This window comes from Chinchilla lanigera, unplaced genomic scaffold, assembly GCF_000276665.1.
Source record: "Chinchilla lanigera isolate Chin_1 unplaced genomic scaffold, ChiLan1.0 scaffold00006, whole genome shotgun sequence".
NCBI classification, from domain to species: Eukaryota; Metazoa; Chordata; class Mammalia; order Rodentia; family Chinchillidae; genus Chinchilla; species Chinchilla lanigera.
Genome location: NW_004955407.1, coordinates 19,109,918 through 19,124,370, shown reverse-complemented (window position 1 = coordinate 19,124,370; position 14,453 = coordinate 19,109,918). Strand labels below are relative to the sequence as shown.

Sequence of the window (14,453 nt, the reverse complement as noted above, 5' to 3'; positions counted from 1 at the left end):
CCCCGCAGACCTCGCGGCGCGCCCCGCCGCCCAGACAGCCGGGCGCACCCCGCGTTCCCGCTCGGAAGTTCGCGGGGCGGCGTCGAGCAGGTCGGTGTTCTGCGCTTCCCCGCTGTAGGTCGGTGGACACCGGCGGCGAAGCGCCCCCAGACCGCCGTCCTCCAGATCCCCCAGTGTAGTGAAATACCGGGAGGGGGCTGGGGTCCAGCGTCACCTGCAGCCGCGCCTTTGCGAGCTTGGGGTTTTCCGCGGTGAAAGTGTGTCATTGAACGACCCAGGTGGGGCGGTGCTTGTTTGATGGGGGCTCTGCGAACAGCACCGTTCTTGGTTCTTCGAAGTTCCCAGTGTCGCGTGCCTTGATGACGAGTTCTCCAAATTGTGTAACTTTCCTTTTCTGTTGCTTCATAGGGCACTATGAACGAAGAGGAGCATTTTGTAAACATCGATTTGAATGACGACAACGTTTGCAGTGTTTGTAAACTGGGAACCGACAAAGAAACGCTCTCCTTCTGTCACATTTGTTTTGAGCTAAATATTGAGGGTAAGGACGCGACGCAGTTTTAATTTTATGCCGTGAACTTGATACGACTGCTTCATGCTGATGTGCTTTATGGGTTGTAAAGTAAAATTTCTGGAACGATTGGAAACTGCTGAGTGTGAAGTGTGGATGGAGATCTGTTAAAGATAAGTGTTTCTGGAAATGAAGATGGAGTTGACACAGGAATTTAATAGGACTTAAGAGAAGTAAATAATTATTTTAAATGCCCACAGTAGTAACCCCATTTTTGCTAATATAAAAATGAGGGATTGGTATTGCCGGTAGGTTTCCGGCTTGAGACCTAGGTTGTCAGATTCCCACTCGCTTCTGTGTGTTTCCATGTTCAGAACTGACAGCAGTTTATATTGCTGAGCAAATTTAATTTTATGCCCTTGGGCCTGCGGTGCTAGTACCTGAGATCACCACGAATTCTTCCCCTCTTACCCATTGTTCCCATCATCCGAACAAGTGTTCCTAAAATTTTATATACACCTTTAATGGATCACAAACACCTGTAGGAATTTTTAAAGGAAAAAAAGATTTTTAAAATTTTGCAACAGTGTCACCAAGTGTATGAAAAAATCTTAGGGAAGGTGTTTCGGTTGGTGGAAAGTTAGTGTCTACATCACGCTATCAATTGTTCGCTTCTAAGAAATGTGTGGGATGTATTTCCTTAATTTTGGTGTTGTCATACTAAAACTGATTCTTTTTAGATATTTATAAGTCACACTAAAAAGCTTAGTATCTCTATAACATAAAGTTGGCCTATATTTTGAACTTGGAGTTATATCAGTAGAGAGACTGTTAGATCTTCAGATTTGAGCAGTTTCTTAAAAATTTCTCATTCTCCTAGACATGTACATTTGAAAATTTTTATGATCTTTATTTTTTTATTATGAGACATGTTCTCACAGTGAGCACACACACATTACAGTGATACACCTTGAAATTCCTGTTAGGACTTGTTACTCAGAAATGTAGTTGCCAAGTCTTCTGTGATTGAGCATTGTGGATTTCTTTTGAGGTATATAAAACACTTACGCCTTGGCTCTGATGAGTATAGTAATTAAACTAATTTCAAAAGCGTGGCTTAAAGATGTGCTTTTTCTGGGGCATTTGAATTACCAGATTCTTAATCATGCTAGAGTGAAAGACCTAGATTTATTTTCTTTAGAGATAGAGTTGGCCTTGTTCATTCTGACAGGAGTAGAGTTTTACATTTAGATGGGCAAGGACATTTTGTCCAATGCAAACCTGGTATTGTACATGTAAGCAAACTGAAGCCTAGAGAGTTGGCGTGCTCAAGGTTGCTAGGGCGGTGATGGTAAGCTGCTGTTATGTGCTAGGCATTGTACTAAGCACCTTAGGTGGATTACCTTATTTAACTCAAAATAGCTCTGGTGCGACTGCTACTATTACTCACTTTAAATGCCATGGAACTAAACCTTAAGAAATGCACATTGAAATCATACAGACAGTAACTCACTATCCTGGGCTTTGAAACGCGGCCATACTATTGCAGCATATGTGATCTTAATTCCACTAATCTACTGACAATAGTTATTTTAATTGAAGGGCTGATAAAAACCTATACTCCTGCTTCTGAATTGATTCTTTCCTATTCATTTACATAACTTTTCCTAACCACTGCTTCCTGCTAAATCACCATTAATGGGGTTCGTGTTATAGAAACCTAAATTTTCATCATTGCTTTTACAAACTTTGTAAATACATCTTTTAACTGGTTCTCGATCATTGTATGAAGAATATACAACCTTCCTCTGGTAATATCTTTGTCAACACTTTAGCACTTGATATGGAAGCATGACATTCATCCTTTGTCTTTGAAATAATACAGTAGTGGTCTCTCAAAAGGCAGGAGCAGTTCTCAATTTGAATTAGAACAATTTACAATTCAAATGAGAACTATTTCGTTTAATATCTACATATATTCTAGGTTTTATATATTTAAATGCCAGTTTAACTTTTGTGAGAAAAACTAGAGCTAAATTTTTTTTCAGTGTATCTGGGCATCCATTCTCAGTTCTCACAAGTACATATTTCCATTGTTGCTACAGTGATAAGCTAGTACATTATAACTGTTGTATTTAATATCATAAGATTATTGTAGGAAAAAGGAAGGGAAAAGAGTACCCTGATTTCTACAAAATTACAGTTTTGTATCTGTACAGGTTTTTAAAGATCAACAGAAAAAAGTGACAGTTACATACCAGAAAAATTACAGGGTATATTCCTTGTTACTAGATCATTTTAAATGCTTTTGAAGTTTTCTTTCCAGTACCAAGTTCTCAATACAATGTCAGACAGTAAACTGGAATAAAAGGAAGTTCTAACAAATGACATTTAACTCTACTAGCTTGGTGTAATTTTCTTTGCGGTATGGTAATGTTGCTGTTGTCTAGTTTCAGGGCTTTCTAATTGCTAAATTTACTCCAAATTGTCCTGTTTTTATTTTGCAAAGAGGCTTAGTAAAAATAAATTCTCTTGAGGAGTAATAACATTTAGGCTAATTTTGAGTCCACACATTTGTAGTAAATACAAGGGATATTGTATACTTGTTGGATTGTTTATGTCAAAAGAACACTGGTCTCCTAATGAACTGGCCTCTTGTTTAAAAGCTGTGTGCGTGCATATGTTTATAAAACAAAGACAAAGGAAAAACGCCAAGTAACAAAAGACAGTCTAAGCTCCTTGGAAAGGTTTTGTATTCTGGACATTGCTCAGAGTTTTCTTTTTTCTGTGACTGCACAGAAGTTGAAAGGGATGCCTAACTTTTTTGTGTACTGCCAAGCCATCAGTGATACACTTTTAAGGACTAAGAAATGGACTTTGAAGAACTCAAATCTTTTTATATATTCACAAGGTTGACTTTTAAACTTATAATTCTTATAATTCACCATTAAAATAATGTGTATACTTCTAGGATGAAGAGACGGATGCATAAACTTCCTAATACCTATGGCCTAATAAGCTAGGCAGAAAGACACCACAGACTTTTTTGTACATGTTAATGACCAAATGCTCATCTGGTTCACTGTGATAAAATCTCTGAAGCTGTTTTGTGAACAGATCACTATCATTCCTAAGCTGAGACCCAGGAAGCCAACTCAGTGTGCTTAGGAGCCAGTAATGACAGTCACCTATAATGTCACAAAGTCAGAAAGGAGACTAGATGAGGGGCAGAGATAGGATTCCAGTACTGCTGCTTTAGACTTTATCTTCGTTTTGTGCCAAAAAATTCTGTAACTTGAGCTTACATCATTTCTACTTTCCTCTGATAATTAGCTTGTTTTCCATAGAGAAAACTTTCTTAGAAGACTGCACCAATTCCCATTTTACCAACCAAGGTGTTTGGTGGAGGTTGATGAGTAAGCATATACATAGCTGCTTCTGTGTAGTCTATTTTGGACTTCTTTCTCCTCTAATTCATTGTTCTTTCCAGGAAGCAGAAACAAATTCAGCTCTTTAGTAAATCTTTACAACAAGAAAATCTGTAGCTGTTATCTCTTAGTTAAGGCAGGTAAGTTTATTCTTCCTTGGTTCTTGCGTTTTTGACTATAACACTGTTCATGATCAGTAGCCAGGGACCAGTTTGAATCTTAGTGTTAAATCCTTGCTTTTGGTGATTTACTATTTAAGGTCTGTCACTTTTCCTCTGTGTCCAGCTGCTGACACATCTTTCTGCTTGTGTAAGTAAAGGGGTCCCCACTTGGGATGTGAAGACTTTAAATAGCAAACTGATGTTTACCTTTTTTTTTGTTTCCCATCCCATAATGGCATTCTGATCTTCATTATATTTGGAAATAAAGACTCAAGATTAAATTTTTGCCTTAGTGCACCATTACTGCCACTTTAAATAAATGTGAGTACTTTTTAAATGGCTGTACTGGTAAACATTATTAGGAGAGAAGGGGTAGGAGCGGACAGTGGGCCTAATTGATTATAAGTTTAAATTACACGGTATTTTTAAAAGTAATTGAAGTTAGGCCAACAACATCTGGTAAATGCTTGCAGTGTAACTAACAATCCATGTGTGAGGAGCCAGGTTCCAGATTCTTATCCCTCACCTCATTATAGTATCTTTTCTTTAGTTACTTGCAATTTTTCCTGCTGCTTAAATTTACTAGGCTGACTAATTTGGAAGTTTAGGGTAAATTTAAAGTTTAGATCAGACACAGCTTTGGATGTGAAGGTATATGTGTTAGGAATTATGTCTGACAATTTGTAGGAGGAAATCCAGGTATAATGGTGAAATGAAATGAGTGATACGTGTTATCTTTCAGAAGAAGCTGAGTTAGACAGTCAGAGTTGGTACGGAAGCTCCATGATCAGAAGGACCTAAGTTTCTGGGGTTTTGTTTTGTTTTGTTTTGTTTTGTTCTTCCACTTTCCCTAATATACAATTTGCTTTATCAAGGTCATCTCATGAACTAAGGTAGCTGCTGGAATGCCAGGTATTGCTTCCTTATTCCCAGGCAGAAAAAGAAAGGACATGTCAGCATTGCGTCTTACCCCTGAAAAGAACTTTACTTGAAGTCCTGTGTAATAATTTCCTATTCATGTTGCTGTCCTTATATTTAAAAGAATATATACTGCTAGAAACACAATCAGTACTTTACAAAGAAAAAAACAGTGGATATTGAGCAGGCAACTTGCAAAATGGGCTTCAGAGAGGCCCTTTTAGTACAGTTTACACTACATTGAAAGTTAACTATTTGAGTTATAATTAAGACCAACAGTAATGCTCTAATGAGTCTTGTAATCTTGGAGTTGGGACTGGAAGAGGTTGTAGCAAAATGAGGAATTGAGCTCCGAGGGTGGGCATGCAGCCAGATTGATTTCAAGTGGACTTGTTGCCAGAAAGCTGTAAGAATTCTCGGGTTTTTGCCCCTTGTCAGTACCTACAATGTAATGATAAATGCTTATACCCATAAAGCTGTTCCACAATATTTTTTATTCTGTTGGAAACTTGCATAATGAAGCATAATTGACTCAGTGTATTATAAAATTAGAAAAAAAACTCCTTGGCTTCTCTTAGCTCCTTTTCATGGTAGATCAGCACAGTAATTCTGCCTTCCTTGCTACCTTCACAGAAGAGTGCTTTTCTATAGCTGGACACACATGTCACTGCTCTCTGCCTCTCTGATGATTAAGGACAGGCTCTGAATTTTGACCTTGCTATTTATTAGCGGAGTTTCCTTGGATACCTAAGTTAGTTCTGTTATACTGGTTCCCAAATGGTACCGGGATTCAACCTCATATTTTTACTTTTTATTAAGTCTTGAAATTATTATGACAGAATCTAAAAAGGCTCAACTCTTGATTGTTGCCATTTGATCCAGAAGTACCTAGCGGTGGTGCAAACATTTTTTTTTTTTGCTGGTGATAATCAGAATGAAGCAGATTGAAGCATAGTACAGTACTTAGGAGCACTATGCTAATTTTATACCTTTGAGGTTCAAAAATTCCAGGTAGTGGCACAAAACTCCCGAGCCAGACGGTCAGGATTTGACTTCCCATTTACTGTGTTACTCACTGTATAGTAGTGAGTTTGGGTGGAGGTGTGTGGCCAGGAAAAATACCTACGGAGGTAAATGGAAAGGTTGGAAACCCTGTATGAGCTGATTTTAATTATAGAAGAACATTCATTATAGCTAACAAATACAGAGTTCCTCCACCTTGGTCTAAGAATGAAGTAGGAATAATGTTACTCTTGTTTTTACATGGCAAAACAAATGCATCTGCCTGGAAAGTCATGTAGATACTATGAAAGACAGAAGCGGTTCGAATCTAGGTCTCTGATGCCAGAGCTCTTACACTGTCACCCCTGTGGGCAGTGGTGTTTCTGTGTTTGACCTTTCTCGAGTGTATGTGGTTACAGACCGTTCCCCTATGGTTCCCACTGACTAGTTTCCCAGGGTCCGATTAGTCCCAACGGCTCTTGTTTCTTTTTTGTTATTTAAATGAGAAAGAACCTTGGCACGTTCTGTCCTAGGCCTTCCACCTTCATTCTCCCTGGTCTTTCACTTGTACATGCTGGTACCTGCAGGTCCCCTACTTCCTTCCCTCCCTTCAAGCTGCACACCTGTGTACACAGCTAATACGGCCATCTTCACTTGTGCGGTCTGTGAGCACCTCGAAGTGCATGTCTAAAGCTAAGTTACTGTTTTATCCCCATCGTAGGATACTGGAGTAGATACATAAAAATAAGTGAATCCCCCCACCAAATCATTGCAACCAAAATACTGAAATTTGAAGTGAAGTGTGGAGAGGGTAAAGACTCACGTGCCTAGCTAAAATGTATGTGAGGTAGCTCAGCGGGATGAATCACCTAGTCTAAAAAGTTAAGCAGTCTTCCCCCTGGTCACGGTGCCCCACCCCATCCCCCCCTCCTAGCCCCAACTGCAGTGCTATAAGGACATGGATTAGGGTCTATTTTGTGTACTAGTACATAATCAGTCAGCACAAGGGTTGGCGAGAGTAACAAACATTTGATAAATGAATGAATCTAAAGGAGACTTCATAAAACTACTTCTGAAGTTTTTTTCTTTAAACTTGCCCACATTGAAACTCTTCTGTCCATTCATCAGATTTTTATGATGTCTTTCTGGAATCTACTAGAAGTTGTGTGACTCTTACTAATAGAAAAGCTTTTTCTCATAGTAAGAGGAAAAATATTATGTAACCAATAATACAGCGATATGTGCTTGTCTTATTAGGATAAAAGTTTTTTGTCTTCGTTCCTTTGTTATTTTAGTTTACTATTATATGAATACTGCAGTAACTAACATTTATATTCTTTGTGGGAGGTTGTTACATGTACATAAAACATCCCGATTTCTTTTTCCTTCTTTTATCTTTTTTTGCCGGTCTTTTTGAGACAGGGTCTCGCTGTGAGTTCAGGCTGGCTTTGAGCTCACTGTGTAGCTCAGGCTGGTCTCGAACTCGCAATGATCCTCCTGCCTCAGCCTCCCAAGCGCTGGGATTACAGGGGTGTGCCACCATGCCTGGCTTCCTTCCTTTATCCTTTACCTCCCCCCTCCACCTTTTGATCCCCTCCCCCTTTGAGAGCCATCTGTCTCCCTACTGCCTATTAACTCTCTTTTATTTTACTCTTTATTTTTACTCTAGGTTTCTTAAGACAGTGTGATATTTCAGCTCATATGTCTGATTTATTTCACTTAAAACTACGCTCTCGCAGTGCATTCATTTTCCTACAAATGACTCAGGTTTATCTTTCTTTACAGTAGAGTAGTACTCCATGCTTTGTAAATGACACATGTTCTTTATCCATTCATCATTGATGGATGGATGAGCCACGTCCAGGATTTAGCTATTAGGAATTGTGCTGCTGCTGTAAATACGGTTATTTGTGTATCTCTGTAACTCTTTTGGGAAGAGACCTAGAAGACAGATAGCTGTGTCAATGGAATTTCTAGCTTTCGCTTTTTGAGGAATCTCCATATTGATTTCCACAGTGCTTGTACTAATTTATATTCCCACCAGTAGTGTAGAAGGGTTCCTTTTCCCCTGTAGCCTCTCCAGCATTTGATTTCTTGATGGCCATTCTTTCTGGAATAAGATGGAATTTCAATGCTGTTTCAATTTACATTTCTCTAATGACTAGTGATGTTGAGCCTTTTCTCACTGTGTATTTTTTGCCACTTGTACTTCTGTGAGTGTATTCATGTCGTTTGCCCATTTTTTGATTGGAGCTTTTATTTGGGGGTGTCTTTAATTTGAGTTATGTATTATACATATGAGTCTCCTGTCCAAAGAATTACTGGCAAAAATTTTTTCCCATTCTATACATTGTCTTTTTACTCTGTAGGTTTTTGTGTTTTTTTTTTTTGAGGCAGGGTCTCGTTGTGCAATTGAGGCTGCGCTTGAGCTCACTTTGTAGCCTAGGCTGGCCTCAAATTTACTGTGATCCTCCTGCCTCAGCCTCCCAAATGCTGGGATTACAGGCATGTGCTACCTACACCCTGCTACTCGGTAGGTTCTTTTGCTATGCAGACACTTTTTAATTTAATATGATCCCATTTATTGATCCTTAGAACTATTTCCTTTGCAAGCTGGGTTCTGTTTAAGATGTCCTTGCCTATGCCTAAGAATTCAAGAATTTTACCTATCTTGTCTTCCAGCAGGTTAAGTGAATCTAGTTTCACATTTTTTAAAAAGTTTCTTTTCTCAGAAATAGGGCAAATAATTTTGACAGGGCTGTCTTTAGAATGAGTTTCTTTCTTTATTTGATATACTGTAACAAGTTTGACACCTTGCTAGAGTAGTAAATGCTCAGAGTGATGACCTTGATGATCCTGAATGCTGCTCAACACATTCCCACTGGCTTGTACCAATGGTGGTACACGTGTGACTGTCCCATCCAGCAGTGTAGGACAGTCCTCATTGGGTCGTGCAAGCCACTGGTGGGAGAGTCGTGCATGTACTGCCCCATCATGAACGTGTTAAATCAGTAATAAAAATACCTCCTTTAAGACACCGATTTAAAGTTGAAAATAAGTAGTCAGAATATACAACCTCAAACAGATTGGTTAATATATCATAGCTATAAAAGATTTAGTCTAATAAAGGTGATGTTGCAGCTCAAAATCCTAGTTCATTCATCTTAACATTCTGAAAATAATGAAAGTTGTCTTACGAGATACATGAAAACAGATTAAATCTAAATTGAAGTCTTTGATAGGCAAGAATTATTCTTTTTTTTTTTTGTCTTTTTGAGACACGGTCTCACTGTGCAGTTCAGGCTGGCCTTCAGCTCACTTTGTAGCCCAGGCTGGTCTCAAACTCGCAAGGATCCTCCTGCCTCAGCCTCCTGAGTGCTAGGATTATAGGCGTGAGCCACCACGCCCGGCATTTAGGAGAGAATTATTCTTGATAAAGGGTACAGTTTTCATGATAGAAATGATTTGTAACTTTTCCTGGAGAACTGACAAAAAGAAATCAGTAGCCCAGATTAAAGACTAATTTTTCTGTTATATACAAACAACAGTAGCCTGTGAAGAAAGGAGACAAAGATACATCTATGTCAGAGGAGACAGAGTGTCGCCCCTCAGTTGAGAGAAGCTGGCCCGACTGTCGTTCAGTACACACTTAAGGGATTTAAGGGGCTGGGAATTTAGCTCAGCGGCAAAGCGCCTGCCTGGCAAGCGCAAGGTCGTGAGTTCGGTTCCCGGTACCGGAGAAAAAACAAAACCAAAAAAAAAAAAAACAAAACACACTTAAGGGATTTATACTTTTACATAAGTGTCTTGACCGAATTGTAGTGGGTATTGTTTTCCAAGTATTTTGCACTATGTTTGTTTGTTTAGAGAGGAAAGAGGGGAGAGAGAAGAGAAGGGAGAAAGGAGAAAGAACTGAGAGAGACAGTGGAAAGAAAAGAGAAGAAAGGTTTTTTGGTTTTTTAGGTACAGGGCATTGAACTCAGGACCTTGCACTTGCCAGGCAGGCTCTTGTGCCGCTGAGCTATAATCCCTGGCCCTAGAAGAAAGGCAACAGAGAGGACAGTGAGGAAACAGTGCAGAGAACAGAGGAGAAAAGACAGGAGCGGTGGGAGAGCAAGTGGACTGAGGAGAGGACAGGAGAAGGAAGATAGACGGAGGAGAGAGGAGAAAGCACAGAGGGGAGAGGAAAGGAGAGAGGAGAGTGGGAGGAGAGCGCGAACAGATAGGGAAGGAGGGAGAGGGCGGAGGGAAGATGGTGTGGTTGGAGATAGAGAAGGAGGGGTGGAGAGGCAGGAGAGAAGGGGCGGGTAAGAAGCCAGTGAAGAGGGAAAGGAGCTGAGCAGGGGACAGCAGGAGAGGCGGGAGACTGCGGAGAGGACAGGGGGAGCAGAGCGGGGAGGACGGGGTGCAGAGCGGAGGGAGCGCTGTTCCTTTCAGTGCTTTATTTCATTTAGTATTGAGTATGGCTGTGTGAGACAGGTGTCATGTTACTCCAGCTTGGTAAATAAGAAAAACGAGTGGTTTGTTTACCAAGTTCAGAACTGCTGATGTCAGAAGTGCTAAGCAGGGTCTGCTTGTGAAAAGCCCAGCTGTTTTAAACCTTTCTTTTTCCAGAGAAAATTTGGTGGAATTTGGGAAAAAAATAAGTAACTTTTAGGCAAAATTAGAAATGAACTATACAAATGTGAGTACTTGGGCAAGGAACAAGATTTGAGTCCTAAAAGATGGCTAACTTTTAAATTTGTCTCCATGATTTTGTTTAACGGATGCACGTTCTGTGGAATACCCAAAAATCCCCGTTTCTGATGACCCCAGAGGGCGGTGTGATATAGTCCCCTGTAGGTTATAATCTAAGTAAACAATAGTCTGCCAGAATCTTCTGTGTAATCCAGCAGATTGGCCAAAAGATGATAATGGTAAGACTGCTCGTGGCTCCTATTTTTAAAAGATGGAAAAACACTTTCCTTTTCTTCCCCTTGAACCTGTATTCTTGAAAGAGCTTTGTCATGGCACCGAAATACACATCCTGAGCATATTGCTGAGGACGCCGCAGCTGGCTCGGCCACCTTGTGTGAGTTCTGCTTGCTAGGGGCCTATGGAAAGGTGCACAAAGATGGCACAGCAGTAAACAGCAACAAATCAGCCTCTCCAGGATTCAGAATCCAGACACTGGAAAATAGCAGCTTGGGGAAGAAAAAGAGGAAGAAAGTGAAAGGAAAATTGGAGCCTGTGGAGAATTGATGAGACAGACCGCAGTGCAGAAAAAGGAAGGGGCCATCTGTCCTTCCCCAGCTTGTGGTTGTGAGAAAGGAAGATTAAATCCACAGAGACACAGTGAAAACGGGCAACTGCAGAGGCCCTTAGGGAGAACGCACCAGTGGAATGGAGCAGTGGGCACTGCACTACCATAGCTGGTGAGTGGCTCACTCCAAGTGTCTGCCATATTCCCTGGAGAGAGTGGTTGGTCAGAGCTGGTCTGGTGAGGGGCCAGCCGACCTGGGACTCAGAGCAGCTGGGTGTAGGCTTCATCTCGAGGCTGCCAGTGTTAAACTCCCAAATGACTGGGTGAGAGACACAGATGTCCATGGCCAGGGAGCCGTGGTCGAGCTGGTAAGAGACTGAGAGTTCTACAAGCTAAACAACCCAGGCCCATCCACAGGACCAGAGGCCAGGTTCAGATGAATTTCTGTGGATTTGAGAGCCCTGGGGCAGTACCTTGCTCCAGTCCTACTGCCAGCTTGGTGGGGGTTATCCAGCATGGATCTGGATTCTGTTTTTTGTTTTTTTTTTTTTTTTTGGTTTTTTGGTTTTTCTCCGGTACCGGGAACCGAACTCACGACCTTGCACTTGCCAGGCAGGCGCTTTGCCACTGAGCTAAATCCCCAGCCCCCCGGATCTGGATTCTGCCTCCTTTTTCTACCAGAGAGAGCAGGAACACATCTTAACGTGAACACTGCCACAAAAACTAGACTCCAGAAGATAACCACAGGCTCAAAACCACAGGGTATTTTCCTTTTGTTCTTGTTTTTTCGTTAGGTTTTTTTTTTTTTTTAAATAATTTTGTGTTTTTTGAATGTTAAGCATTGTTTTGTTGTTTTTATTTTCCTTTTTTCCTTCCCTCCTGTCTTATTTACCAGTTTCTGAGGCTTGGGTAATCTTCCCTTGTCCTTTTAGCCTTGCTTCTAATCTTTTTCTTTTATTTCTATATTTTCTCCTCTTCTCCCTCTTACATTTTTTCCTCCCAAATACTTCTGTCTTTATTTTTAGTTTCTATATAATTTTTTCTTCCTGTTTGTTTTATCTTCTACTTGATGCCAGTTTTTAATTCTACCTTTACCCTATTCTGTAGACATCCTTGTACTGCCCAGTAAGATCCTTCATACCACTGTCTTCTCCTCCTTAGAATAATAGAGTCCATGAAAAGGTTTCAGTCAGAAGTCCAGGAGGTTAAAAATCATACTGAAAGTATGGGCAGCAGGACAAACCATGTGAGGACAGAATTTTAGAACTAGAAGACAGTGATTCCTTCAAAAATCAGTTACTCAACAACGCCTTAAAAACAGGATGAGAAAATGAAAAATGGATCAAACAGCGACTAGATGATGCAAAAAAGACTAAGAATAATTGGAATTAATGAAAAATGAGAAGACCGCACAAATGGCATTAAAACCTGTTCACAGAAATAATGGCAGAAAACTTCCCAAGTATAGGGAAAGAAATAAACATACAGATAAGTGAAGGATATAAAACCCGAATAGCCATGACCAAAAGAGAACCTCTCCATGCCACACTTTAGTCAGATCTCTAGAGGTCCATCTCAGGGACAGAACCTTAAAAACTGTAAAGCCATTAGACTCTCAGCAGGCTTGTCTACATAAACCCTAAAGGCCAGGAAGGCTTGGAGTGAAGTGTTCCTAGTGAAGGTAACAACTTCCAAACCCTACTTAATGTATCTTGCAAAATTTTCCTTTAAAATTGATGGAGAAATAAGGTATTTCTACGAAAGGAGTAACTCAGAAATTCATGACCACCAAACCAGCATTTCAAATAATTCTCAAGGATATTCTAGAAAGAGGCAGTGAAGCCAGCAAAGTCAGTAAGTCAAAAGAATGAAGATAGCTGGAAGGACGAGCAGCTTAGCAAAAGGAGAAACAAGAACTCAGCAACAGGAAAATAATGCAGTGACAGGAGTTAGTCAGTACTTCTCAGTCATAGCTCTCACCGTGAATGGTCTCGGCTCCCCAGTCAGAAGACACAGACTGGCAGAATGGATCAAGAAAGAAAACCCAACAATATGTCGTATACAGAAAGTACGTTTTCCAAAACAGACATTACACCACAGTGATGTATGCATACTCATATTTAGAGCAGCACAATTTGAAACAGTGAAGTCCATCAATAGAAATTGTGGTATTTCTACACAATAGAATATTACTGTGCCGTAAAGGACAAATGAGTCATTTGTAAGAAAACGAATGCACCTGGAGACCATAATGTTAAATAACTTAGATACACAAGCATAAATAATGCATGGTCTTGCTTATGTGGAAAACTATATATATAGATCTATCTATCTATATATAATAAAAGGTAATAGGAAAAAAGCAAATAATCGTCATAATCCAGTAGACAATTTATCTAAAAATGTACCTTAGTACAATTATCTTGCATGTTCTTTGGCCTGTTAGTCTAATTTTCAGTCTGTATGTATGATACTAGCTTTATAAGGTCCGATAAATAAATGAATCTGATGCTGGAGAAATGGAGTGGAGGGAAAGGGAAGAAGAATCAAGATGTTACAAACATACACTAATTCCCTATAGTAGATGTAACCTACTGTAGATGTGTACTCATAAAAGTTTAAGAAATCCCAGAACAAAACAAAGAAAGAAAAAGCAGCAAAGTTTTCTCTCCTCCCAAGTTACTCTTCAGCGTCTTACAATTTGTCAGGCTTTTTCACTTTCCCAAGTGTTATGGCTGTGTCTAGATGACCCCCAAAGCCTCCTGAGGTCATAGGTGGGGCTTTCTCAGGGGTGGCTGAATCTAGACTGTATGATGCTGTGTGATTAAGGGTGTGTGATTACTAAATTAGTCCACTGATTGGTTGGCATAGGTCTGCGTAGGAGTAAGGGCGCCCCATCTTGGGTGTAAGTGCTACCAGTCCTAAGGGCAGGTAGGCTGGATAAGATACAAGAGGCAGAGGAGGGTCCCTTCTCACTTGTTGCTTATTGCTGCTGCTCCTGCTGCTGCTGCTGATCTTCTGCTCTGAGATGCTCCTTTGCCATGCCACCCTGCCTTGAAACCAACCAGTTATAGACTGAAACGTCCATAAACTGTGAGCCAAAGTAAACCTTTCCTCCGACTTCGGGTGTTGGATATTTTGTCTCAGCAATGAGAACAGTAACTAACATAAGTAACTTGTTAAATATCAGC

General features: G+C 40.3%; 1 protein-coding gene across 1 annotated transcript in view; it reads left to right on the top strand.

The window, feature by feature from the left end:
- LOC102013799 (chromosome unknown open reading frame, human C21orf91) overlaps window positions 1-14,453 on the top strand; it is a 31,067-nt gene that overhangs the window by 627 nt on the left and 15,987 nt on the right. Inside the window, exon 2 of the mRNA XM_005375581.2 lies at window positions 409-541. Within this exon, the coding sequence (XP_005375638.1) occupies window positions 415-541 (127 nt within the window). The 5' untranslated portion in view covers window positions 409-414. The remainder of the gene's footprint in view (window positions 1-408; window positions 542-14,453) is intronic.